Source organism: Ambystoma mexicanum, chromosome 10 (assembly GCF_040938575.1).
Source record: "Ambystoma mexicanum isolate Mex_15411 chromosome 10, UKY_AmexF1_1, whole genome shotgun sequence".
NCBI classification, from domain to species: domain Eukaryota; kingdom Metazoa; phylum Chordata; class Amphibia; order Caudata; family Ambystomatidae; genus Ambystoma; species Ambystoma mexicanum.
This window is the reverse complement of record NC_090932.1, coordinates 762,913,246-762,928,886: the sequence shown is the minus strand read 5'-3', so window position 1 is coordinate 762,928,886 and position 15,641 is coordinate 762,913,246. Positions and strand designations below refer to the sequence as shown.

The following is a 15,641-nucleotide window of genomic DNA, read 5'->3' as shown; positions in this document are numbered from 1 at the left end:
GGATGCAGACATGTTTGAGGATGGACCAGATGATGGCAAAATTGTATTGGAGATTTCTATTCCTTGTGATGTCATGGTGCAGTATCGAAAGGTGCAGTGTCCTTGGATGGGTCTCGTAGCCCTGCCCCTTTCACTGAGACAGACTTGGAGCAGGTCCCTCAAAGGCTTTGAACAACAAATGCCCATGATTCAGGGCTCTTGCAAGGAGTGATCCTGGTTTGAATATAACTCAAGCCAGGAGCAAAGTTACCCCAGGTGAGGCAGTATCCCCTTATCAAGAGAGGCAGAGGAAGGGATACTGGGCACTATTGTTGCCCTACTAAATTAGGGGATAATGGTACCATCTACTTCCCCATGCAACACAGCTATATACCCAATAAAGAAGGCAAAAGGGGGGGGGGGAGTTGGAGATTGATTCAGGATTTGCGCCCTCTTATTGTCATTGTACGTTGCAGGGTCGTCCTGAACCCTGCAACGATACTTTGTAACATCCCCAAAGAGGCAACCCACTTTACTGTGGTGGATCTAAAAATGCCTTCTTTTCCGATCTCTTGCACCCGATTCACAATACCTCACTGTGTTTACGCATGGCGTATGCCCTTCGAACGCACAAGATTGCCTCAAGGGTACTGTGAGTTCTCCAGTATGGGGTCTGGCATGGATTCACATGCTCATGAATATTCCCCGTTGTCAGGCTGGGAATCGTCGGTAAAGAAAGTCCGTATCAGTTTTGTTTCTGATCTGTCTTTCTTAGTAGTAACCAATCACTGGTCTCTGGGTCATACTGCCCCAGCCAATGATTGCCCTCTCCCTAAGCCCCTCCCCTGGCAGCCATCCTCAGATTTGTACCGCACGTTCAAGTGTTGGGAGTCCTCATGCTATAGCTCTTGAGCTTTTACTGCATTTTGCGTTTTTTCAAAGAGTTTAATCTCATTTTTTCGGTCAATCGAGCCTCAAGCTCCACCGTTTCTACTTCCGATCAATTGGGACCCGTTTCGGAATTTTCTACGCCCCTCAAGGGCGAAGTTTCGTCGAGTTAAGCTTCTTGGAGGATTCCAGAAGATCTGAGGCCTACCTCGTGGACATGGCCCAGGACAAGGGAAGCTCGACGCCTGGATCCAAGCTGTTCAGGAACTGCCCTGGATGCGGATTATAGAATGTTTTCAAGGAGGATGAGCATTCGAGATGTCTCTACTGCCTTCACGAAGACAAAACGCACGTGGAGAAGCACTGTGCGTTTTGCAAGAACTTGTCGGAACGGACTATGAGGGATCGTCGGATCCGCCTCGCCAGTTGGCTGGAGAAGGGCCCAGCAGGTGAGAAGAAGAAGTCTGAGCGGTCTTCTAAGTCCTGTGAGGGCGCCCCGGCGACAGGGGCCCAAAAGAAGGCAAAGCACCGCGAGTCCGCGGGAACCGGGAGCGCCGAAGGGTCTGCTCCTCGGTTTATCCATGCGTCCCATTCAGATAGATAGAATTTTGAAGTTCAGCCATGCGTCACTTTCAGATAAAGCTGTGAAGATCAACCATCCATCGGATAGATTTATGGAGATTAGTCATTTGTCACAACAGATAGGACTGTGTAGATTAGCCACATAAAGAACTTGGCGAGTAACCAAAGCACTAATCACCTGCTTCTGCTTCCTCAAACACACCACCCAAACACTATACACGCCCACTGGGCTAGCCAACCTATACCCTAACACACACCCAACAAACAAACCCGTACACTGGACCTTACCCGTACGGACACAACAAGCCAGTGCACACATCCTTAAACACTTGCCAATCTACACATAAAACACACATGCACACCCCAACATAGCATACAGTAACATAGAAACATCCCAGACATTGGACCTTACCCGTACGGATACAAGCCAGTGCACGCAACCTACCATCTGCTAGCCAACATACACAAATACCAGTTTATCCTGGTTCAGGACCTATTCTGTCATTCTTCCCTCAATAACCAACCCCGTCCTCTTTCTTGCAGAGCCACGTGAGCGCCTGGAGACTGCCCTTGGGTTGTATTGGTGCATTGTATAAATCAACATAACATAACAAATGCACGATTTTCGAAAATGATAGCTAAAATAAACTGAATCCTGCAGTATTCAGAGGTTTGGTGTTACATTTTGTGCTGTTAATCTGTGGCCACGTTCCTAGGCCTAAATACAAAATTGCTTGATAATCTGCGACCTGTCAAAGCCATAGATCAGTAAAAAGTGAATGGGGAAAGAAAGCAAGTTTACCCATCCTAAGTCGCACAGTAAGGCAAGGGCACTGGAACTGTTGGATCTGATTTGCTAAGTTCAGTTGGAGGGGTACTCCTTTTTTTTATATCAGGACATCCTTACACAATTTTTCTAGATTGGGTGAATGAACCAATATCCTGTGCATTCTAAATTGGTAGCACTGTTTTTCTAAACCAAACTTGCAGAATTAGATGATACTCCTTAAAGTTTACATTCAATTTATATACACAGGGGAGAAATCCACAACCCCACATTCATATAGGGGGAAGAAGAATTGGTGTAAATAGTTGGACACAAATGTAATCTTTCTCTGCTTTTTATAATATCAATGCTTGTTTAGATATTAGACAATATGGGTTTTAATCTGCTATTCATCAACTGAACAGAGCAAAATTGTATTTCATCAATAATCATTTTTGTCCTGATAAGTCAAGGAACTGTATCCCATAAAATGTGAACGGCCCAGTGCGTTAGAAATATTCCATTGTAGACTTTCATCAGTTTGTTAAATATTGGTTCATTCCTTAAAGAATATAGGTTAAAGGATAAGTGGCATTTGTATAAATGCATGTAAAACCCTATGCTGATTATAGAACATTTGTATGTGCAATATTTTTAAATGGGGAATACATTAATGTGTACATAAATAAGAAAACAATGGTTTTCCAAATATGGCTTTGTCCGAGGCTTGCTTTGTTCTTTTTTCTTGTTTACTTGTCCCAAATGTATAACTACATTTTAGCCCTGCTTACAAGTGCAAATGGGAGGGGCTTTAAGAGTCCCATGAGACAAAAGTAGAAAAATGTGTTGGCTACCATCAGAATATGTTAGCTGTCCAGTAATACAAAGGGCCCTCTGACTAACAGTTAAGGATCAAGTCTAGGACAGGGGAATCCCTGAACTACATACTTCTAGGTGCCAAGGTGCTATGATGAAATATAGAATAAAATATAATTATTCATTCGAAAGTGTGAGAGCAAGCGGCCCTATCTGCCTCTAGCTTTCACGTGGATAGAAATGATGATTAACCTATTAGAACAGGGATAGGGGAGATGTATTCTGTGGAAGTTTCGGAATCTCAAGCAAGCCAGTTTAAAGATTTGACCAATCAAAAAGTGAGGTCAGCGTGGGAAGATGACCCATGATGAAAGCAGAAACACACAGTGAATAGGACCCTGACCTGTTTCAAATGGATCAGTGTTGAACCTTGACATTTTCTGGGGAATTGACCCTACACATGAGGAGAATATTAACTGGAAGTGAACTGCTTTCAAAGAGGGATGAGAAGCTGTCAGAGTTATTTGAAAACTCACAAGGGCCCAATCTGAGTCTATTTTTCAAAGTGTGTATAAAGGTTTCTCGTTTGCAATTAGGAAAGTCTTTTCCTAAATCATTACCCTGCTAAGTAGAGGGCGAAGGGGTTTGGGGAAGTGACTTCTACTCGGAGGGCGGGCACTCCTTCTAATTGGAACAGTTGGGTATTTTTGCGCGACGTGCATCAGTACTTTCCGACTATCGTTAAAGCCAAGTGAGATTTGAGTGCTTGTAGAAAACAGCACTGTCTGTGCACTGTTGGCAGAGGCTGATAAATTGATTAATATGAATGAGAATTGGGTATTGCAGAGTGTTAGTGAGAGTTATATCCTATTTTTATTGTACTAATGCAGAGGTAGAATTCATTTTAAAAAAAGAAAAAAAAATGCTTTTTCTGTGCAAAAAAGGGAGCACTTCTCAGCAATGCCAGTGCAGCATATTGAAAATGATAGCTAAAATAAACTGAATTCTGCGGTTTTCATGGGTATGGTCTTACACTTTGGGCTGTGAATTGGTGGCCCGAATCATAGCCTACATGGGACATTGTTTGATAATTTGTGACCTGTGAAAGCCATAGGTGTGTAAAAAGTGAATGAGGAAATTAAAGGGAGTTTCCCATCCTAATTTGCACGATTTACGTAGTGAAGTGAGAGGGGTACTTTGTTAAATATCTTGCACCCTTAATGCAGTTTTGTTAGATTATTGAAAGTCTAAAAAGATGAACTGGCAAATGAGGACTGTCCGTCATGTTTGACTCAGCATTTGGTTTCCTTGATAAATGCGTCTTTCAAGTATGTAGCATTCCCCGCCCACCCCCGTTTTAATAAAAACTGTACTAACCTGCCCTTTGTTAACAGTAACTCTCTATTAACCAGCAGCTGCATTGTCAGTAATTATAATGGTGGTTCTGAGGAAATTGCCAGTTAACAAAGTTTTGGAGCGAGATAACAAAGCAAACAAGTCCATCTTGGTTATCCAATCGTTTGGATTGGATTGGATCAGACAAGAGATTTTATTAACAAGCATTTTTATTTATCCAGGACCATTTTTTGGTGAACGGAGGATAGCACAGGGGCAACGCGCTGGTCTTGGAAGCAAGAGCAAGAGAGGTTTAAATACCAGATCTGCGCTTAGAAACTGTACTCTGGTATGGTATTAGACACATTATAAACAAACAAATAAATAGAGCTCCCAATGGTGCCTGATAATCGAGCTTGTAATGTGTCTTATTTCACTTTGCTGGTGAAGGCTTAGGGCACAGTGGGGGAAGGGTAATCTTTAGACAGGACTTGTATCAGTTAGGCTTCTTAATGCCTCTTGATGGTCCCAAATGTAAAGCACTTAATTTCCAACTGGTCGGTTTCCTACATCCAGAAGCATGGCAATACACTTGAGTGTTCACTAATGATACATTTTTATACTGGTATTAGTTTACTGAATAAAAAACAATGTGACATGAGTTCCTTATAAATATTTTGCTATACCGGGCCCAAAATGTGTACTAGCCAGTGGCAAGTACTTATTGACCTTTGCTGAGTAGGAAAATGTGTGCATGTGTAGAATTGAGGTGGCAAGTGACTTGTCATGTCTGGTTTATAGCTTGCAACTTGAAAGTTTGCCCCCATTCGCTTTACAGTCTGCAGTGGTGTCTGTGATTCTGGAGAAAAGAGAACTCCTTTACCTGTTCAAAACACCTAAACTGCTAATTCATTTCTTGGCTGTTTACTTTCGTATCCAGTCTCTTCACTTTTAAGAACTAATGCATGTTGTAGGAGTCTTTTATTTGAGTGAACATCTTCTTTTCTTTTTAATAAACAGGAAGTTACAAATGTGATCAACAATTATCAAGTGACTGTCATAAGCGGAGAAACTGGCTGTGGCAAGACTACACAAGTAACACAGTTTATTCTGGATGATTACATTGAGAGAGGAATTGGCTCAGCTTGCCGTGTAGTGTGTACGCAGCCAAGGAGGATCAGTGCTATCTCGGTAAGTATTGTTGAAGAGCCTACTTTTTTTTTTTTTTTTTCTTGGATGCTTTGTAATATTTGAACTGATTTTGGATGAAATTGTAGCTTAAAAAAATTAGTAAAGTATAATCGGAAAAAGTTATTGCTGTTGACACTCCTCTTGGTCTTTGTTTTATATGATCGCATTTAGTTTCAGTATGAATCTTGACACCAGCATTCGCACCTCCTTTAAATGCAGGCATTTTATAAAAATGGGAAGGAAAATGCGCCTATGTTTTTTAATCCATACATTTTTGGTTCTGCTGATTTTTGTTTCAGGTAGGATTCGGGTTATATGACTGCTGTTAATAACACTATTACCTGCCTGCTGTCAGTGTTCACACGGAGGACGCCGTTTATTCCATAAAACCGGCAGGTAACAGGTGGATGTCTTTGATAACGGCAAATATTCACTCACACGCCACGCCAGCAATGTTTAGATATGGACCTCAGAAGCCTCTCCCCGCCGATCACGCCACTCACCTGGCGCTTGCTTGACACCCTTAGTTTCGCTTTGCGTCCAAAGACTTATTAGGAGTGAGCATTACAGGGTCATACACAAAATCTCTCTTGTTAGCGGCCAGCCTTCTTTGTTTAGGAGACGAATGTTCAGTTTGCCACATATGATAAGCTTGGGGTCTTCCCATTCAATCAGCAGTTCATCAACTTTGCTCATTATTAGTTTGACAAATTCTTCTTTTTGGCTCATGTTCACCCTCCAATATACGTTTATCAATAAATATTTTGTTGCCAAGGGGTGGGTACCCCTGCTCAGTTTTAAGATTTGCGTATATGGTTTAGGGTTTTCATGGCTAATAACTCCTTATCCACCTTTATGAACACCAAGAGGCCCGAAAAAGGTCTCCCAAGTATACCTTTACAGGCTGGATTTAAATGAGCTTCATTGCCATCACATGAGGGTGTAGTCCTGAGCCACATCTTCTGGGACCACAAAACATCGAATTGATCCAGTGTGAAGAGTTGTTGGCGAACAAAGATTTAAAACCTCTTGTGTTCCAGGATCTGATAAGTTTTTTTTGTTTTCTTGTCCTCTGCCGGTCTAGTGTCGTTTTCAATTCCCTAAAGCCCCGCCAGCAAGTCACAATTTTTAGATGTAGCCTCTTTATGATTTTCAGTTTGATGGATTGAGCCACTTCTCTTAGTTTGGGATTGATTTTCGATGGTAAATTTTAGTGGCAGCTGTATATGTCACTTTAAGATATGTTCAGTTGCTGTGCATATATTAATGGGTGTCGGCTTTTGATTTTTGCTACGGGGACAGATTCCCACACTGGGTGATGTGAGGGAGCTGTACCCATCACCAGGTCGAAACCACATATTTTACAGGACATTTTGCTGCAGAAATAGGAGAAAAGCCAAATGATTTACTGGTAGGTTTAAAAATAGAACATCTCAACAGCAGTCACCTAACTTGCTGATTTTCCTTTTTTTTTTCAACATGTCATTTTATTGTGTTTTCCACCAAAGTTTACATCAACATAAACAGTCGTACACAAATCAAATCTGTTACAGAGAGGAGCAGCAGTAGGCATTCAAACAGTTGATCGACATCGAGGCAGTGTTGCATACTTTAACTTTGTTACAGCATTTAATGGCCGGAGACAGTAGGGGGGCCGTTAAGCGTCTGATTTCTATTCTCTTCTGAATTTAAGATCATGGATTGTCTGTGATTCTGGGGTATACACCCTTAGTTCTGTTTCGTGAACCATCGGGTCGCAGGGGGCTAGCGAACAATTCTCGGGAATTGCTCCGTGTAGTCCATAAAGGGTGACCATATGCTATGGAACCTGTTTGTTTCCCATGCGTGTGGCAGTGATTTTTTTCAGCAACTACTGTGTCCTAACATTTCGTCCACCACATGGGGACTGCTTCCATAACCGTGGTATGGTGATTTTAGCTGATGTGAGCAGATGTGTTCATAGGTCCGCCAGATGCCCTGTCAGCGGGAATGCTCTGTCCCCTGTGTCTCCCAGCAGAAATATCCCCGGGTCCCATGGATTGATCAGCCCTGTGATTAGTCGGATCTGTTCCTGCACCTCTTGCCAGAATCTGGTAGACTTCGGGCAGGCCCATAATAACTGAAGCATTGTGGTGATATAGCGGGATTGCTTTTGTTTAGAATTTCTGGGATTTAGATACCATCTATAGCAGACCTTTACCGCTCCCTCCTTGTTCGTAATGCATTTCGAGCTCTTGTGCATTCAGGCCCAGATTCGTCCCCATTCCACCAGCCCTAGTTCTCGCCCCAGGCCCCTTTCCCATTTGAGCATACCATTTTCTTTTTTGTTGGGAGTCTGATTTGTTGTGTAGACTATGCAAGGTCGAGATCTTCCACTTGGGGGCTGGAGTTGTTGGGGTGCGCTCTAGTGCCCCATATGTTCTTGTACTGTTTTGTGACATCCAGTGCCTGAGTTGCGCATATCGGAATCTTTCGGTCTCTGGGACCCGAAATTTTGTTTTGCACTCTTCAAATGTTAGTGGGGTCCCGCTGCCGAGAAAGTCTGTTACTTGGCTTAGTCCTCCTTCCCTGCGTTTATCGAAGCCTTCCGGGGGTGACGCAGGGATGAAGCCAGGGTTGTTCCAAATGGGGACAAAGGGACCCAGGGTACCTTTGCATCCCCATTTGCAGGCTGCCTTTCTGCAGCATTCTATAGTGTTTTTGGTAGATGTTAGCGGGCCTGAGTTTTGGGGGGGGGGGCTCGGGTGTTGCAATGTGTGGAAGGGTTGCATGCGGGGTTAGGCTCCAAGCTTCCTCTAATTGTTTCCAGCGGGGTTGATTGGTGCTTATTTGCCACAAAGGCTTGTGAGAGCTGCTCTGCCAGGCAGTACCTGGAGACATCCAGTACCCCCCAGACTGCCCGTACTCCTGCCCCGTAGCATAATTTGCGTGGCTATTAGTGGCTTTTTCTTGCCCCATACGTATTTCAGTATTTTTTTTTTTTGTAAATTTGCGAGTTCTCTCTCGCGGATAGTGACTGGGAGGGCAAGGCAGTGGTAGATTAGTCTTGGGACCAGGTTAATTTTGAAGGCGGTAATTCTCCCTAACCATGACACATCTTGTTTATGCCAGTGCTCTAGGACTTTACGCATTTCCCTCAATAGCTTTGGGAAATTAGTCTGATATACTTGCTCTTTTTTTGTTTGGGATCTATACCAGCGAACGGGGTACCTAGCTGCCAGTGCCACTCTGCTTTTGCGTGATGTTAGCACCCAAGGCTATTGATTTAGAGTAGTTAATCCTGAACCCAGATGCTTTAGCAAATTTTACGATCTCTTGCGATAGGGCTTCCAGAGAACCCTCCACGTGGGTTATGGTATACAATGCCACTTTGTAGTAGCTTCCGCCCACTTTCAAACCCTGTATACTCATGTTCTCTTCGAATTCTACTAGCGAATGGTTCCATAGAGAGTGCAAATACTAATGGTGAGAGGGGGCAGCCTTGACGAGTGCCTCTGGAGATGTTGATTTTAGGTGATCTGGTGCTGTTTATTCTCAGGGAGGTAGTGGGGTGTTGACAGTTGGCTAGCGTCTATTTTGTAAATCTCGGGCCAAACCCAAAATGTACTAGCGTTTTGCTTATGTACCCCCGGTCCATCAGATCGAACGCCTTATGTGTATCAAGTGAGATAACCGCAAGTTCCGTTCCTGCTGTGGTTGCACTTTCTATTACATTTAGGGTGCGTCTAATGTTTTCCTACTAGTTGCTTCCCAGGATAAACCCTGTTTGGTCTGGGTGGATGTGTTCAGGGAGGACCTTTGCCAGTCTAACTGCTAGGGTCTTCCAATAGATTTTAGCGTCATTGTTCATTAGTGTTATGGGCCAGTACGAGGCGCATTTCTCTGGGTCCTTATCCGGCTTTAGAATGAGCACTGTCAAGGATTCTTCCGTAGAGGATGTAACGCTACTTGTCGTCAGGAAGGAGTTAAATTCGCGAGTTCGGGGGCGGGGTTACGATGTGGGGTAATGTTTTAGAAAATCGTGTTGTGAGCCCATCCAGGCCCAGGCTGCATTTGTCAGGGCTTTGATCGCTTAAGCATTCTCATGTCGTAATCGGGAGCTCAAGGGCATCCAGTTGAGGTGGAGGCCCTCTTTCTGGTGGCCCGCAAATTACTGGTTTGTGACCCTTTCGCCGCTGGGGGACCCGACATGATTTCCCTGTGATGGCTTACCATTGCCTCCATCTCATCTCCCTCCGTGTACCTGTTTGATCCATCTGGACCTTAAGTTTTTGGATGTTATTTCGTGTGTGTAACTTTTTTAATTTGCAAACTAATAGCCGGTTTGCTATTTATATAATAGTATTGTTTGGTGTACGCTAGTGCTGATTTATCGGCCAGATGCATTTCCAGATTGGATTTTGCTTTTTTGAGCTCTCTGCCTATTTTAGTAGTTTTTGAAGCTTTTCTCCAAATCCGCAACCCTCTCCTCTAATCTGGCCTGTTGCAGTTGTCCCTCCTTTGTGCTGCAGCGCAATTAATCAGTACCCCCATACCACTGGTTTCATTGCATCCCAGACCGTTGCTACGGAGCACCCCACTGCTGTTTTCCTTAAAGTAGCAGGTGAGTGTCTTAGGTAGCTCGCTTCAAATTGCTGTGTCTTGCAGTAAGGAGTCCTGCAGTTTTCAGTACCTTTTGGGGTGGGTCTGGAAGGCCTTGAACTCGCATCTGTACCGTTACTGGGGCATGATCTGATAGTGTTCTGGGGTGGATTTGGACCTCTTCGATACATGGGAAGAGAGAACTAGACATCAGGATTAGGTCTATTCTGGAGAGTCCCTTATGAATGTGCGAGTAAAATGTGTAATCGTGTACTCCCTCATTGGCTAGTCTCCAAGTGTCTACCGTTCCCATTTCCCTCATGAATCCAGCTAATCCTATGGCCCAGGAGAAATCTTGCCTTGTAGGCGAATGTTTTATCATTGTATGGGTCTGGGACTAGGTTGAAGTCCCCTCCTATCATGAGGTGGCCTTCTGTGAATGCTATTATGATTGGGAGGATATTGCGGAAAAAGCGGTCCTCTGCATTATTCGGGCAGTACATGGATGCCATCATTATTGGTTGTTCATGGAGGAGTCCCTTTACCAAGAGGTATCTCCCCATTGGGTCTCGCTTAACCGTAACTTGCGTGAGGGGGTCCTCCCGACTAAACAGCAGGGCTACACCCCTCTTTTTCTCGCCTGCTGTAGCAAAATAGCACCCCGTGTATCGATTGAAATTGATCCGCTTCTCATCCACCTCCAGCAGGTGAGTTTCCTGTAGGCATGCTATGTCAGCGGAGAGCTGGGTTAGTCTGCGTTCTACTGACTTTCTTGTCCCTGGAAAATTAAGGCCCTACACATTGCATGTTACCACTCTTAGTTCTTTGCCCGTGTCAGCTGCCATATTTACTCTTAGCTTTTATGCTTCGCTGTCCCCCTGTTACATCAGCGTGCCCTGAAGCGTACCCAAGGATGCCCCCCCCCCCATGGTTGCCCTGCTGCTTCTCTGATTAGGTGATTCCCTGTGTCTGCCGCTCGCTCCTGACCCTCCCCTCGAACATATCCCTCCCCAACTTTCCCCCCACCCCAATCCCCCCTGATTAACGCGAGTTGTTGAACCCAACCCTCAACTTCTGGGACATCTGGCTCAAGCCCGCACAATCGATCTTGTTCGAGGCCAACCGGGCCTCTTGCTAACTTAGGTAATACATTATACTTGCAAGCACTTTAGTTCATGTTCATGTTCCTGTTGGGTGGCCATCGTAAGTTTCTTCTGTGATTGCTGCCTCTACTGTTCAGGTTCTTAGTCACAGGGTAGGGTGAAGTTGATTCAGGTGCAGAATAGACACGTCTGTGTGTGTTGGGTCACCGCCTGTTTGTGGGTAGAGTTCGCAGGACCTGTTGAACTAGTCATGCAGCCTCATAAGTAGGTCGTGTTCCTATTTTGGGGAGGTCCTCCCACTCAGTCTTTGTCGCTTCTCTTGCTCTTTTGGGGCAGGCGCCTGATCCTGCGTCTTCGGTCCACCCGGGTCCATGGTTTTGCGGGTTCCCTCAGCGTGGTTTTGTTGTGCGCAGATCCCTTTTTGGTGTTTTTGCTCTCACCCCCGGGATTCAGGAGTCTTTATGCTTCTTTAATGGTGGGGATTTGCCACTGTTTGCCTTCCCAGGTGAAGTTCAATGTGGTGGGAAACCCCCACCGGTATAGCACTTTCTTTTCCCGTAGCCATTCAGTTAGTGGTTTTAGGGCTTTCCTCTTCAGGAGAGTGATGGCTGCTAGGTCTTGGTAAAGCATAATGGATGCATCCCTGAATTGGATGCACATGGTGTTTCTCGCTTCCTGCATTATCTCCTCCTTGACTCTGTAGAAGTGCACTCTCGCCAGCACAGCCGGGGGAGTGGAGAAACCTTGCTTTGGTCTGGTTCTGTGCGCACTATCAAGTTCAAGCAGGGCGCTATCGGGCAAAGCCAGAACAATACGGAATAAGTCCTGCGTGAAGTCGCCCGGTTCTGCATCTGTGACTGAATTTGTAATGCCCCTCAGGCGGATGTTGACACTGGAGCGGTTCTCTGCATCTTCTTGCTTAAGTTCCTGGGTACTCGCACCTAGCTTCCTGTGCTGTAATTCTCTGTCCCTTCCCCGATTTCGAATGTTTGATCGCATAGTGTGTTCTCAATCTCTACAGTTCTTTTAATCTCCTCTATACGCTTGTCTAGGGTTGTGATTTTCCTCGTTACTTCCTCCGTGCCTTTTTGGTATTCTTTCATCATCGCTACTAGTAGGTCCTGGAGATCTGTCTTGGTTACTGGCTGCGTAGGGGCATTGTTACTGGGATCCGGATCTCTCCCATTGATTGGTGTTTCCGTCTGTCCCCCCCCCCCATCTTCACTTTTTCCATGTTGCGAGTCACCAGCAGCGTGTATATGTCCATTTGTTTTGTGGTTTTATGCCATTCTCCTTTCGGATCTACCGACTGGGCCCTCTGGCTAGGGTTTGCCCGCGTTACAGCAGTGTACCTGGGGGATTTCGAGCAGGCCCCTCTACTGTGGTCGCTAGCAGCAGTGTACTGCTGCTACTTCTGCTTGTATGCGGGTTGCAGCTTCCCTCCTATGTCAGCGCTTTTCTTTGTTTGCCTGGGTTCCCTGTTCTGAGAGGTTCCACTGCTATTACCCACCTGTACGGTGTTTGCTCCTGTGGGGCAGAACTATGCTGATGATGCTTGGTAACGGCATGTATCTTCTGCGCTGGTCCCTGCTCAATAAGCGGAGTCGCTACTCTTGCTGGTATTAGGATGCCTATGCTTCCGCCTTCATCATGCCCCCAGCTTGGGGCTTTTTGTGCATTTCAGGGGTGGCCTTGGTTGGCTATCTGCTCAAGCCTGTAGTCATAGCTTTATGGTTTCTTTAGGGCTGTTGGTGGTACCAAGGGCCGAGGGGGGAGGTTTCCTTGGTTGAGGTCTGCGCACGTGTACAGCTTGCCCCCTACTTTCCAGCAGTGCCGTGGGTCCTTGTGCGCTGATGAGGGATCGCGCCGTGAGCAGGCGAGCTTGTCCCCCTCAAGGCCCTAGGTCAGTGCCATTACTTCACAGTTGGATCTTCTGGGTGGGACGGGGGCCCCCAGGTGGTCGGGGTCACCCCCGCCCACGAATCTCTGCAGCACTGCTATGCTATAACCCTCCTGTCTGGAATTGCAGGACTGGGGGGGGTGATACTGTTGGGGATAGCTCTGAAGTTGCTAGGGGTGTCTCCTTTGCCACCGCTTGTGTTGGGAGTGGTGTTATAGTCTCACAAGATGACGCGGGCTACAAGGCGGTTTGTGGGTGTTGCTTACGAGGTGTTTTCTCCCGGGAGGTTGCTTCGTTTCATGGGGTTGATCGAGCATTGATTTAGCACTGTGTATAGTGCGTGGAGGGTTGCTCTTCCCTGCCCTCTTTATTTATTGCAGTGCCGGTTCAGCTGTTCCATCAGAGCGAATGAGATTGGCGTTGATTGTGCAATCGGGCCAGCTGGGGTTAGCTCGGGCAGCATTAGGCGGTCCTCTCCACTCTGTGCGTTGCTGGTGCTTCGGGGCTTTGTTGTAACGGAGCTTGTCGGCCATTTTGTCTTCACCTTCGGGTGTTCGGCCGATTCACAACATCACCTGGTTCACCAGACAAGGGCCATTACTTTCGGCCAAACTTCATCAATTTACGCTCCGAGTTGCACCCCTTCACATCGTTCAGTGTCGCCACAAATCGTGTGTTTTTACCGTTGTTTTTCTGTCGGCTGCAGGGCTTGGTCCGGGAGCTCTCAGAACGCCATGCCAAGTGCTACGGCTTCAAGCCACGCCCCACCGCTGTATTCCCTGAGTATTCTGCTGTAGTATTCCCTGCTACACCTGCACCCGCAAAACAGATTTGGCCTGCCCACCACCTCCAAGGGTCAGGTGGCCCAATAATGAGGCTCCCTTCCATTGAAGTGAGCAGCACCTGCTACTTTTTCAAGAGGCATGCTAACACATGACCAAGCATGAACCCAGCAGGAGACGGAAACCCTGCTACAACTAGTGATTTAGATGAGCTTGGCAATGAGAAACGGGTGCAACTAAGCCCTCTGCCCCCATGTACTCTGCGCCTATACGTATATTGTTGAACAATCCCCACACTTTTCATTTTTTAGGCCTTGAGCAATGTTTATTTTGCTAACGTTTGAAGACCTGATAAATTGCTTACTTCCCTGCCTCAAGACCTCCCAGGTAAATGGGCTCTATTGCACTATAAGGCCCTGCACTGAAAGGCATTGCATTAGACGCAACCGGCCGTGACATGAAATCCAGGGTCAATCCCTGCCCCGACATGACATCCTTGCAACTTGTTTGGAGTTTTTCTCCAGCATTGGATCTTTCATAGATTCAGATGCTTGAATATTCACCGTCGTCAGACTGGGAATCCTCTGTGATAAAAATAATATGTTTTTTTAAAATACATCCATTATTCCATAGAGAATGCATGTCAATACCCCTTTGTGGCCTATGAGCCATTCTATTGTGTAGTCCCTCCACCTTACTTTGGTCCTTTATAGCTCCAACCAATGAGGTGGCAGCGCTTAAGCTCCGCCCCAGTCAGCCATCTTGAGATTTTTCACTGCAGTCTATCAGACAGAAGGAATCCTCCAGCTCTCTGAGATTTTGATTTTTTTTCAACCTTTTGCCTGTAGTGTATATTTTTATAATCTACTCTTTTCCCCTCCTTAGGGGCCATCTATACTGAGCTTTTGGGCTCTGAGAATCTTTCCTTCTTGGCACAAATTCATCGAGTGAAAGTTCTCAGCATGGCTGAGCTTCAGTCTGCCAAGAAACATTCCCTCTTTAGGGATTGCACGAGGTGCAGGAAGAAACTGGTCTACATGAAGTACCCACATGACCACTGCATCTACTGCTTATATCCACATGACATCAACAAATGTGACATTTGCAGGTCTTTCTCCATCAAAACCCTGCAAGACCGACACAGAAGACTTCTGTTACACCTAGAAGCCAAAGGTCTGTCCTCTGACGAGGAGTCTGCCATGACAGCTCCTGTGTTGTCTACTAAACCATCTGAGAGACAAAGTTCTAAGAGAAGGGCCTCTTCAGTGGAAAAGAGTTCCTCTCCCTCTCATAAGAGTAAGAGAAAGTTGGAATCCACTTCTTCCATGTCTCCCACAAGTCACTTCATCCTGAAGAAAAAAACACCTCCAAAAGTAAGGAGGTGTTTTAAAAAAACCAGGGGGGGGGTTCAGTCGTCCACGGAGAAGCCGCCCACGAGCGGCAGCAAGGTCAGAGACTCACCGACGACGAAGCCATCGACGAAAACGCCATCGACGACAACAACACTCCAAGCCTCATCGTACACTACCAAATCCTTGTCGAGGTCAATGTCCACAAAGCAATCGTCGACGAAGGAAGCACATCACTCGTCAACGAAATTCTCGTCCACGAACATCTCTTGTCGACAAAGAGGTATGTATCAACCATCTTCAAAGTCTTTGTCCACAAAACCACCGTCGACGAAGCCATCGTCCACAAAACCACCGTTGACGAAAGTA

At 45.9% G+C, this 15,641-nt stretch overlaps 1 protein-coding gene across 2 annotated transcripts in view; it reads left to right on the top strand.

The window, feature by feature from the left end:
• Window positions 1-15,641, top strand: part of DHX36 (DEAH-box helicase 36) — a 1,119,030-nt gene that overhangs the window by 126,983 nt on the left and 976,406 nt on the right. For both annotated transcript variants that reach the window (XM_069618410.1, XM_069618409.1), the window contains exon 5: window positions 5,387-5,557. In XM_069618410.1, the coding sequence (XP_069474511.1) occupies window positions 5,387-5,557 (171 nt within the window). The remainder of the gene's footprint in view (window positions 1-5,386; window positions 5,558-15,641) is intronic.